Source organism: Gekko japonicus, unplaced genomic scaffold, assembly GCF_001447785.1.
Source record: "Gekko japonicus isolate JY-2015 unplaced genomic scaffold, Gekko_japonicus_V1.1 scaffold2938, whole genome shotgun sequence".
Lineage (NCBI taxonomy): Eukaryota > Metazoa > Chordata > Lepidosauria > Squamata > Gekkonidae > Gekko > Gekko japonicus.
This window is the reverse complement of record NW_015170364.1, coordinates 25,619-37,865: the sequence shown is the minus strand read 5'-3', so window position 1 is coordinate 37,865 and position 12,247 is coordinate 25,619. Positions and strand designations below refer to the sequence as shown.

The 12,247-nt window shown below is 42.9% G+C and overlaps 2 protein-coding genes across 2 annotated transcripts in view; both read right to left on the bottom strand.

Moving 5' to 3' along the window:
• Window positions 1-1,642, bottom strand: part of CSF1R (colony stimulating factor 1 receptor) — a 91,612-nt gene extending 89,970 nt beyond the window's left edge. The window contains exon 1 of the mRNA XM_015418227.1: window positions 1,465-1,642. Within this exon, the coding sequence (XP_015273713.1) occupies window positions 1,465-1,642 (178 nt within the window). The remainder of the gene's footprint in view (window positions 1-1,464) is intronic.
• Window positions 1,643-2,917: 1,275 nt separating this feature from the next.
• PDGFRB (platelet derived growth factor receptor beta) overlaps window positions 2,918-12,247 on the bottom strand; it is a 34,248-nt gene continuing 24,918 nt past the window's right edge. The window contains exons 7-11 of the mRNA XM_015418226.1: window positions 6,870-6,981; window positions 6,512-6,611; window positions 6,294-6,399; window positions 4,556-4,800; window positions 2,918-3,023 (exon numbers count right to left, since the gene is read on the bottom strand). Coding sequence (XP_015273712.1) covers window positions 2,918-3,023; window positions 4,556-4,800; window positions 6,294-6,399; window positions 6,512-6,611; window positions 6,870-6,981 — 669 coding nt within the window. The remainder of the gene's footprint in view (window positions 3,024-4,555; window positions 4,801-6,293; window positions 6,400-6,511; window positions 6,612-6,869; window positions 6,982-12,247) is intronic.

Sequence of the window (12,247 nt, the reverse complement as noted above, 5' to 3'; positions counted from 1 at the left end):
CATCCTGTTCAGCCTGCTGTTATTTTGATTACCGAGCAGCTGCAAAAGGAGCTTCTGTGCAGAAAAGTGAACATTATTCTCATCTTGGCTAACTAAATATTTCTGAAGCCTGCTGTGCTAACGACGCAAAAAGCTAGCTGGTGCTGCTTTAGCCCAGATGGAGCCTTACCTTGGTGGTGTCACCAGGTTGATTCATTGGCTTTGGCAGAAATCATTTTCTTGCAGCCTTAGCAAGATTTAGCTGTACTGTCTCATCAAGATGTGAAACCATACAGTTATTCTGTTCAGTGGAGCACAAGGCAAATCTGGTTGCTCATCCTTGTCAAGGAAGGTCAGGTATGCTGTAGAGCATAATCTGCCTGTTGGTTACAAGCTACAGCTTCAGCTAATGTGCTACATGTGGTGGTTATTGTGCCCTTAAAATGCTGGAGTCTACTTCAGGTTAAAGTGAGGCATCATAATATGAAGCCTCTGACCTGGCTAGGGAAATCTCTGAGTAGTATGGTAAAATACTGGGCACAACAGAATGAAAATGCTTAAATCGTTTGGAATAAGTGCCTCACACTTATTGTTCTCATTAACAAAAGAAACTCTCCAAGATTAATAATTCTGGGCTTAATAGTTGGGAACATACTGTGGTTAGAGCTTTACAAATCATGATATATGGTCTTACATCCCCAAGATACTTCTGTGATATTGCTACGCTGTAGCCTAATGCGAACAGATAGTTTCTACAGGCAACACAAAAGTAAGTAGAGCTGCTATACATGTGGTATAATTTCAAAAACTGCTGGGAAAGGGCTTGGAAAGAGATCAACTCTGCATTAGCCATGATTTAGCTTTTTTAGGCTACCAAAATGCCACCATTTCAGTAAATGGACTGGGGGGGGGGGAAGCCCCTTTCCAAAAATACACATAGAAGCTAGTGAAAGAAATGGTGTTACAAAAAGGTTTTTAAAAATTGAATTTGGAATCAGCTGTGTTCAGCTGGAGTGCATTTTCAAAAAATAAAAGAGACAGTGGAGTCAACTGTTCCTAAAAGGGAAGGCTTTAGAAAAAAGCCGTTTTCTAATTCCTGGCTCCATCATGAAAGGCAAGGGCAGAGATCAATGTACTTATTATGCTAAATGACATGGAGAACTGAAGTGGTAGAATGCTGGACTGTTCCACTTCATACTGCGTGTGTGTGTGTCATATATGTTCCTAAATGTAATAAGCTCTCTGCTTGTAATGAAGAAGTACATCAAGGAGAGACTATACTTAACCTTTCTCTCTGTTAAGCTCATGTATTAAATCCAGAGAATATTATCAGTTGGGGGGACATTCAAAATAAGCACCTCTCACTGTATCTAGTTTGGCATAGAAGTCTACTACCACATTCTGTCTAGGGTGTAGATTGGTGTTGGATCACACTTCCAGGTTTTTTTCATGACCCAGTTAAGTCGCTTACAATGGGAATCTTACCTTCCACCAGTTTAGCCATTTGGTTGGCCAAACAGTCTGAGAGCACAAAGTCCCATAATTGATGACAGACATGGAAGAGAAAAGTGAAAGAGGAGAAAGGCTTCCAAAGTACCATTTTTTTCACATTCTTCTTCTGACAAAGGTAGTGCTTCTCCTTTGGATGCAGTTCTCTTGTCATTCTGATCCTCCCCCAATGCTTAGCTTTCAAAATGGTTCAGGTGATACTCTGAGTTTCATGGAAATGACACACATATGACCTGAATCTCCCTTGGGAGACGGCAGGGCTTACCACCAACAGCTGATGGTAATGCCTCTCCAACATAAAACAAAAAGAATTCAGTCAGCCAGGCAGTCAGCTGTTTCTCACAAGGTGCACTGGCATAAGGGGATTGATTTAATTGCTATTTTTCCTCTTTGTACTGGCCTTTGGTTGATCCTGCTCCCTTTAAGTGAGTGGTCTGATGGGAAGTCAGAATTCAAAGAGCTGTGGCAACGGAATGCCCTGTAATTGACACAGCTTATCCATTATCTGTCAGTTTCCATTTTTCCCTGTATGTTCTTTCATAATAATTATGTTATCTTAGTTCTTGACTATCACAGATCCTTGTGGTGTAAACAAAATTGTAGCCTGTCTCCGTTGCTACCTGTAGTTGTACCATCATTCTTGTGGTGCTAGGCCCACAACAGAAACACTGGAGAACCTACAGAAGGAAGTGTCAAACTCAGCCCAAATGGCCAAGCTTGCTTCTCTGGGTCATTATAATACTGCTCATGTTACCTTTTGTAATGGAGAATCCATTGTATGTCTGCATGCTGGCTGAGAAACAAAACCAAAACAAAATGTCATTCTTCGACCCATTCACACTTACAGGTTATGTTTTCAAATATGTGACATTACTCCAGTAATCTGAGAGGAAATTTCTTGAGCAGCTGTTGATCTCAAAAATAGATTTGCAATACAGAAAATGAAACAAGTAGATTGAGTGGCAGCATTCCCCCAAGAGAAGCCCTGTAGGCTTTTCTTTTTGGATCATTATAATGGGGATTTGCCTTCCTATGAGAATCCTGGCTTTATCTGTTCATTCCTCTCCTTTGAAGAGGTGATGGAAAGTTAGATTTCATTCAAAGTTTTATGATACCCTATGTTAACACTGCAGAATACAAATGAAGAATGAATTCTGTGTTAGTATAAAACCAGTCCCATTTAGAAAATGCAAGAGGCCATGTAATCTATCATGCAATATAAATTTCCACCATGTTGGTTTTCTGTACTGTTACTGGTGACTGTGCATGTACTCTTGGCCACATGTTACCATTACTAGTTTTTGCTTTGGATTGATGAGAAAGGAAAGTTAGGTTATGTAGTGTTGAAGGAGAGGGATGTGCCAGTTTGTAATAGGAATTCCCCCTCTGTGTGCACACACACGCACACACACACACAGAGCCCAAAACCCTAGCAGTCTTTCTGCATTTCTGATGCCTGTTCCTCTTCCTGCTGTGGGACCAGTGGGCTGTCACAGGATATAGTAGACGATGTGTTTGCTTCATTCAATGTAGAGCTAAAGAGAAAAAGGAAACAGATAAAATTCAGATTTTGTGCTATTGAAGAGGCCTCACTATGTATGGGAAAGGGCTGTCATTTTGATTCCTAAAAGTAGGCCTATTTTAAAAAGAATAACCAGCTAAAATGCTTTAGAAAGTTATACCTTGAATAAAATATTGTTAGTCTTAAATGTGCCACTGGACTCAAACTTTGTTCTGGTGCTTGAGACCAACACAGCTACCCACCTGAATCTATGCTTCAGTCTTGTCAGAGTACAGGATCTGAACAGGGTTGTCAACTCCAGGTAGAGACATTCCTGGAGATTTGGGGGTAGAGCCTGGGGAGGGGAGGATCTGGAGAGGGGAGGGACCTCCGTGGGGTATAATGCCATAAAGGCCACCCTCCAAAGCAGCCATTTTCTACAGCTGAACTTATCTCTATAGACTGAAAATCAAGCGTAATTTCAGGAGATAGCCAGGCTCCACCTGGATGTTCAAACAATTACAAAACCAAATTGTGTAAAAACTGGCTAAATATAAAGTAGAAAAATATCTTAGAAAATCAATAACATGCAAAACTGGTAATTTACAAAATCCTCAATACAATCATTACATATACATACACGATTTGTTTAGGAGTTTGAAACAGGTAAGTCCACTTTGGTGGGGTTTTTTACCCCTCACTTTTTAAATGAAACTCCCACTCACGATTCTACGGATAGCCGGTTATCTCTCTGTTTCAAATATTCTTTTCCAAGAATCGCTCTTCTCTTGGTCTTTAATCTTCAAGTGATACAAAATGCTTTTCTTAAGCTATCTTTAGTCGCAAGATGACTTTACAGTGAACAGAGATTCAAATCAGCAATTCAACGGAATGCAAATCTACAGAATATCATATGAAGCTTCAAATCATGCCAATTGGGATATAGTGTTCTCAGCCATTTGAGTTTCATTTAAAAATGCCCCCCCCACACACACAATTGGACTTACCTGTTTCAAATCAAGTAGTCATAATAGTATGGTGGAGAAATAATGAAGTTCCTAAACAGTCATTTATATTTAGCATGGTGGAGAAATACTGATATTTTTCTATAATATATGTAGCCAGTTTTTACATGGTGTGGTTTTGTTATTGTTTGGACTTACCACCGTGTTCCCTGTATATATCAATCCACTTGGATGTTGGCAGTCTTACTTCTGAATACCAGCTGAAAGAACTGAATGGCCATTCAATGAATTATATCAAAGATCCTCAGGCCAAAAAAAAGTACATTCCAAAATCTGATAACCTTCTACCTTCCACTTCCTTCTTCAATATACAGAAGACACATTCATATTTCTACTCTTCATTATTTCCACGTCACCTTTCAGGAAGACTTTAGTTTAGGAGTGAATAATGTCGCAATGGGAGACAGAATATATTTCTACTCTTCATTATTTCCACGTCAACAGAAGAAACAGAGTTTCTTCACCTTTCAGGAAGACTTTAGAGTTTAGGAGTGAATAATATCGCAATGGGAGACAGAACAGAGACATTCTAGTTTGGTACCTTGCCCGGCTGCTGGAAGCCTCCTGTGGTGTATCACTGCCTCCTTCGGGTTTAGGGTCAGGCAGCGGAATGATATAATCATTGTCCACTCCATTCTGTTCAACAGTTGTATACAGGACAGAACCTAAATTGGGTGTGTAGTTAGCATTGAACGTGGAATTGTTGAGTCCTACATTCCTTGGCCTTGTGCGGACAACGGCAGGATGGTCACTCTTCAAGAATTCTTCATTGACTTGTTGGTACTTCTGCGCTCATATAAAGCAGATAGAATGGAAATGGCTTGTGAGTATATAAAAGCAACATGGAATATTTCTGAACTCTCATTCATAAACAGGAATCCTCAGACAAACACAGCAAATTCTTGGTACCACAGTGTAGTAAATACTGTCAGGTTATGGAATTTTTATTGCTTTTATATTTTGTTTCTTGATTGGGGTCAAAGCCATTAAAACACTATGGTTGCAACTCTAAATATAGTTCCTTAAAAGTACAGCACTTTTCTTCACCACTTGTTAATGTCTAGCATTACAGGATTGTGAACACACTGTTCAATGGGACTTAACACTGATCAATGGGATCAGGATCTACGTCTTGTACACAATTCAGCACAGGGAAGGTAAATGTAGACAGCTTATTTTCAAGTATCTTCACTGTTTTGGAATGTATAGTGTAATCTAGTTTGTGATGTGTAATTGCAGATTGTTAATGTTAGTATTACCAGTTGCCTAGCAAAGTGTGAACAAGAGTAGGCCCTATATTTTAATCTACCACTCAAAAACTGGTGACTATGTTAAAGGGCTGTTAGGGGGGAAAACTGAATGTAGAAGTTTGGTGGCCAAAGAAAACACTGGGGCAACAGTGCAGATCTGGCATTTCAGCTGTATGTATATCTCACTAGTTTATAAGTTTCCAGAAATGCAACTGAATACTTATAATGCTGTTTCCAGAGTAAACAGGTTGTATACCTGCACAGCAAAACAGGGCAGAAATGGCTTGGTTGGGTTTTGCGTGATTGTAGTGTAGTGGTTGGACTAGGATCTGGGCGTAGTGGTTGGACTAGGATCTGGGAGACCCACTCGACTGTGGGTGCTCACTGGGTGACCTTGGGACAGTAACAGTGTAACCCACTTCACAGACTTGTTGTGAGGATAAAATGGAGGAAAGAATGATGTAAGCTGTTTGGAACCTCTGTGGGGAGAAAGATGGGGTATAAATGAAATAGATAAGGATTTTGCATAGCAAACCAGCACACTCTTAACAGCCTGAGCCAATGGGGAATGCCAGTATCATGTCTGAGCTGCAAATGGCACAGAAGCCAGGAACACACAGAAAGCACCATAATGATCGACTCCCTCCTTTCCAAATTTGTGTATATGTAAAGTTCCATCAAGCTGCAGCTAACTTGTGGTGATCCTATTGAGTTTTCTAGGCAAGTGATTCAGCAGAGGTGGTTTGCCATTGCTTTCCTCTGCAGAGTATTCCTTGATGATCTCCCATTCAAGTACTGATCCTGCTTAGCTTCAGAGATCTAATGAGATCGGGCAGTACTATAACATTCCACATTCCACATCCCCTTTCCAAACGTAACGATCCACATTCCCTAAGTCTGAAGACAAGCAAGATCTTTGCGTCCAGTCTAGACCCTATCATATCAACAGCCACAAACAACATTTGGTTTTGAAACCAGGCCATTCTACTGTACAGTACTGCTCTATCCTTTCAGCTATCCATATTCTACCTTCTTATATGAGTCTGCCAGCAGATTTCCCATGAGCACCACCAGATGAGAGAAAGAAGGTCGGATTTCAAATTTTTCTTCCCAGCATTTCTGCATGATCTCATAGCTGAAGAGACATGAAAGAAAGAACAACACTATATTCAGGAAATGCTATACTGGGAGAAACATGGGCTATTTTTCCCTTGTATGAAAGGCAAACACATGCTGTAAATACTCACATCTCATTAGATGCATGCGTAGGCTTGGCCATCCGATAGCCATGTTTGATGGCGTTATAGAATTGTTCATTCATGGGCAATTCAGGGTACGGAGTCCCACCTATAAGTTAAAAAAAAAAATTAATGGGAAAGCTTCTCATACTGCATTCCAGTGTCATCCCTCCATTATCTATTCCCATTCCTTAGCACCAATGGCTATGGCAAATGCCCACTCCCAATGTGAGAGATGAAGGACTCAAGATGGCAATCAATGCACTTATAGAAGGAATAGCAACAAGGAGGCCATTTCTTTATGTAGACTGTGGTGACCCACACAGTTTCAAACTAGACTAAGTGATGTGAGACCAATGATGCTTACCCAGAGTAAATATTTCCCAGAGAAGGATCCCAAAGGACCACACATCACTCAAAGTAGTGTAAAGGTTGTTAAAGATGCTCTCAGGTGCCATCCATTTCAAAGGCAAGAAGGTCTGTATGAAAAGACATAGAAGAAATGCTTTTTCAAGGCGTTGGTCAAGAATTGTCCCTTCTTTGCCAACAAGGAAGGTTTTCCCTGTGACTCTTAATAGAGACTCATTCTGCAAGCATGAAGAGAGCAATCACTTTTTTCTGTAAAGGACTTGATCTCCACTTATGAAGATAAGCTGCTCTTTTCAACATTACTCAATAGAACAGCAAAGTTTATTTCCGGTTAGCACCCAAAGGAACTGCATTTTCATTAGGGCTTCACTGGTTCCACCATTGAGGAGACATCTTGGCCCATTTAATCTAAGGAACAAATGTTACCAAATTCTGTCTTGCAAATGAAGCCTCTTTGAATAACAAGTCCAACAGAAAAAGGTCATTCTAAACCCGCTCTTCATGCTGTTAATGCAGACTGGTTGAACTAAGTTTTGCTGAGCTGGGTTGGTATTACATGAGGAGCCATATCCTGTTGTGGATTGTGAAGAGCTACAGGAGGATCTCCCTAAATGGCGAGAGTAAGCAACAACCTGGTAAATCAACATCAGTGTTGGTAAGTGTCCTGTCCAGCGCCAGCTGCAGCTAGTCAACAGCTTCTAGGTATGAGTCAACACACTCCTGAAGAAGGCTTAAATCATCTTTATTTAACTCCACATGCATTCAGAAGATCATTTACTCACAATCAGGCTGATAGCTGGGTAGAGAAGTTACACCTTTGTGATCTAAGTCAATTCTATGGCCATGGTGAGAAAGAGATGAGTTTACCCTTCTCATTCAGGGTAAGGATTAGACAAAGAAGCAGGAAAAGAGCGATAAAACTCCAATCTTTGCACTTCTGAGCTCAGGAAATTACCCCAATGAGCCAGTCAGAGGGAAGCTGCTGGGATCCCTAACTGAGAAGTACAATTCCCAGGTGCAACTAGTCTTAAAGGTACACAGCAGTTTTACCAAATTACTACTGCCTACAGTTAACACTTACTGGGGGCAGCACAGTAAGGATAAGGTGATACATATTGGAAAATAAAACCCTAAGTTTAAATATGTGCTAATGGGGGTCTAGTGTTGCCATGTTGCCTGCTATGGCAGGCAACCTTCTGCCTTTGGACTCTGCATTCCCGCTGCTACTCGATGGAGCAGTAGGAGCAAAATGGGGTGGGTGACAATGTAGTACAATAAAAATGTTGACCCAGTGTGGGGCAGTATCAAAAAAGGCAAATTCTGTGCTAGGGATTATTAGGAAGAGGATTGAAAATGCAACAGTGAAAATTACAATTCTCTTTTATAGAGTTATGGTGTTGCCCCATATACAGTCCGGATTGGCGTATCTCAAAAAGGAAATTGAGGAACTGGAACTAGTACAGACGAGGGCAATAAAGATGATTCAGAGGTTGGAACACCTCTACTATGAGGAACAGTTAAAGAATCTGGGACTTTTCGGTCTTCAAAAAAAGAAAGCTAAGAGGGAACATGAAGAAGGTTTATAAAATTATACTTGGGGTTAGAAAGTAGAGAGAGCTTTTTCTCCCTACCCCATAGTAATAGAACCTAAAGGTACCCAATGAAATTGATGGGCAATAGCTTTAGGACAGACAAAAGGAAATATCTCTTTACTCAACAAGAAATTTATTTGTAGAATCTAGTATGTAGTGAAGGCCATGAGTGTCGATGTATTTAAATGGCAGTTAGACAGAATCATGGAAGAGAGGTCTCTCAGTGGCTCCTACCAACATTATGTTGGAAAATTGGTAAAAATTGTGAGATATTCAGAGCTTGCAATGGATCTTTGTCCCCTGGGGGGCAGGCATTTTCTTTCTGTGTAAAAAAAAACTTCATTCCTAAATTCCCCTTGTACATGGGAAATTTGCAAAACAACAAACACTTAGGACTACATGCTTGCAACAACAGACAGACAAGTTGGTAATGGAGATTCTTCTTTCTTCTTGACCCCTAGAAGGAAATCACCTGAATGCATTAACCAATGATTGCTAGTAAATAGACTCCAGTTTCTGGGCTTTCTACCCATTGGCTTTGTGCCAGGTTCCCTTCCAGGTCAATCTAAACAATAGCACACAAGGTAAATACATTAACCCTATAATGACTGAATTTAGACCTTGCAACACACATATTTCCAACACACTGAAGAAACCATCATAATGTAGAGGCAGCAAACATATGAATAGCAGCGCTGGGAAGCAGCATCAGGGAAGTCCGTGGCCTCTATGCCCTGTCTGCTGGCCCTCCAGGGCAACTGGTTGGCTGTTTTGAGAAACAGTATTCTGGATTAGATGGCCCAATGGTGATACAGCAAGGCTCTTCTTACATTCTACATTTCCAGTAAATGGGCTTATGAAGCAATGAAACAGGTACTATTCTACTTGACTTATACAAATAGATCTAATATCTTTATTAATCTAATATGCAATAGGGAGAGTGGGGCCACATACACAAACTTCAGGGAGAGCAAGCAACATGAACACATTAGTTTCCCTCACTCCCTGCACAATGGGGATTTGGAAAGAAGGTAATCTGATAGGTACATTGGGCTTGCATCTTTAGCTGTGGTTGGGAGACAGCAAGAAGATAAGGCAGGCATGGAAGTGCTGGCGTAATATGTTCCTGGCAATCTCTATCTAAAAGAGAACCACCAAGTTCTGCATCCGTTGAAACTTCCAGGTAGTCATACATAAGAGTAGCACCACATGAAGGAGGTTGCATTAGTTTAGCCGACATCTAACTGGGTTGGAGTTTACCTTGAATAAGAGATGGGGATTCTGACTTTCTAACTTGAAGAAAAGAAGGGACACTTCAGAAACAAAATTGAAAGAATATGAGAAAAGTCAAGAGATTAGCAATTACTGTATCAAAAACTACTACTTCAACAAGCTGATCAGAGGTCATTTCGGGGGGGAACGCGGGGGAACGCAGTTCCCCCAGGTGAGGTACAGGGGGTGGGGCACATGACGAAGCCCCGCCCCCTGCTTCCGCCCGCTCCGCTTCCGGCCCTCATTCAGCCAGGAGGAGGCAGGAGAAGAGGGAGCTTAAGTTGCTTCCTCCCTGCCTCTCCCCACCCCTGCCTGCCTGGGGCCAGGGAGAGCCTTCGTGGGGCTTCCTTGCACTCCCGCCGGCCTTTCAGGTCCACCGCCGGGCCCCTCATGGGGCTCGGCAGTGGAGCTGCAAGGCCGCCGCCGGCAGCGGCCAGGACCGTTGGGGGTGGGGTGTGTGGCCTTATGACACAGTTCCGGTGATGTCAGGGCGTGTGGCATATGCTAATGAGTTATGCTAATGAGTTCCCCTAGCTCCTTTTTCTACGAAATGACCCCTGAAGCTGATAGTAAACATATTTTGCTGATTCTTAAACCCAAATAGTGAGTTTTCAGCAGCCTGACCTGGACACTGAATACATCAAAGTGCTGTCAAGTGAGAAGCAGAGTGGTTTGCATTGCCTTCTTCTGCAGAGTACAAACCCTGCTTAGCTTCCAATATCTGATGAGATCAGGCTATACTATGCCACCTTCCCTCCCAAAATCACATCTTAAAAACCATTAAAATCAACAAAAATCATTAAAACAATTACAACCAAAGCTAAAATACACATACAAAAACATCAAAACAACAAAACAAAGCACAGGAAGGAGGGATCACTGAAGAAATGGCAAACAAAACAAAAAAGTCCTCCCCCACCAGCAGTAGATGGCAACAGAAGGGAACAGATGAACGTCCCTGTGGGAGATTTCCAGACTTTTGGTGCCATGACCAACAAGGCCCTCTTCTCCCAGGTTGCCACCAGCCTAATCTCATATTGTGTTGCCAGTTCTGTGTTGGGAAATTCCTGGAGATTTGGAGGCAGAGTCTGGAGAGGGGAAGGATCTCAACAGGGTTGTGATGTCATACAGTCCTCCCTACAGAACTGCCATTTTCTCCAAGGGTACTGATCTCTGCAGTCTGGAGATCAGTTTATAATTCCAGGATAACTCCTGTCACCACCTGGAGGATGGCATCCCTAGTCTCCAAAGGCAGGGGGCCCCAAAGCAGGGCTTCGGAATATGATCACAGCAGTGGGGTAGGTTCATAAGGGATTATGTGATTCTTCAGGTATGTTGGTTCAAAGCCATATAGGGCTTTAAAGGTCAATACCTGTACCTTGAATTGTGCTCAGTAACAAATTGGGAACCAGTGTAGATCAGCCAAGACTGGAGTGATATGGTCCTTATAATGGTAGAATCCATTCCAGTCAACATCTTGGCTCTAACATTCTGAACCAGTTGATACTTCTGAACACTTTTCAACAGCAGCCCCATGTACAGTGCATTGCAGTAATCTAATCTAGACAGAACTGTGGCATGGACAACAGTGACCTAGGCAAGGATGAAAGAAAACCTGAAAGAAGTCTCAGGATTGTAGGGAATAAAGTACATCAGGGGATTAAAACTCCCCAAAATAACAGAAACAACTCCTATATAGCTTTAAGAAAAGAATATCCACTGAACTCTCAGTGGCTGGTAGGGTTGCAGGGCAAAACCAACACTGGCCCTGTTTGCATGAGGGGTTTTGGGCCAGGAGCGGGACGGATCGGGGGCGGAGCAAATGGGCGCGATCCCACGGCAACATCTGGGAATCGTTGCCTGTCCGTCCCCGATCCGTCCCTCCCGCCCAAAACCCTGCACTAAAAAAGAACCACCTACCTAGGTGGTTCTTCGGAGAAGAGCGCCTCACGCCTGGCCATAGGATCGCTGGCGCGTCCTTGCACCGGCGCATCCCCGCCCCCCGGGCGTACTGCGCATGCTCGAGCATGCGCAGTTCGACAACCTCCCCCTCCCATTCGTCTCTTCCTCCCCGGCATCTGATCATGCCAGGGAGCGCCGCGCCGCGGCTCAGGGGATCCGTGGGATCCCGCCGCGGCGTCTCAACTTTGGTGCAGCTTTTAAAAGCCGCACTTTCCCCAGTGTTTTCCCTGCCGTGTGGCAGGGGCCACTATTTCCAAGCCTTCCAAGTTTTGGTTTTGGTAAGGCAAAACTGTTGGGGTGGGGAGCAGGAGTAGACTGGTGGGGAGACCAAAACAGCCCTGGAAAAGGACCCCCCTTCACGTACCCTGCTAAAGGATAGCATGCTGGGGACAGGCACAGAGGTGACCACAGAAAACTTACTACCCACACAACTCGGCCTGGCCCAGTGGCATCAGGAACTGTGCAATTGGGCCTGGCTATCATGCAGTCTGGGCCCAGCGCCAGCCACCACACAGCTCAGCCAGACTTTTCTTGGGGAGAGGCTGTCAGG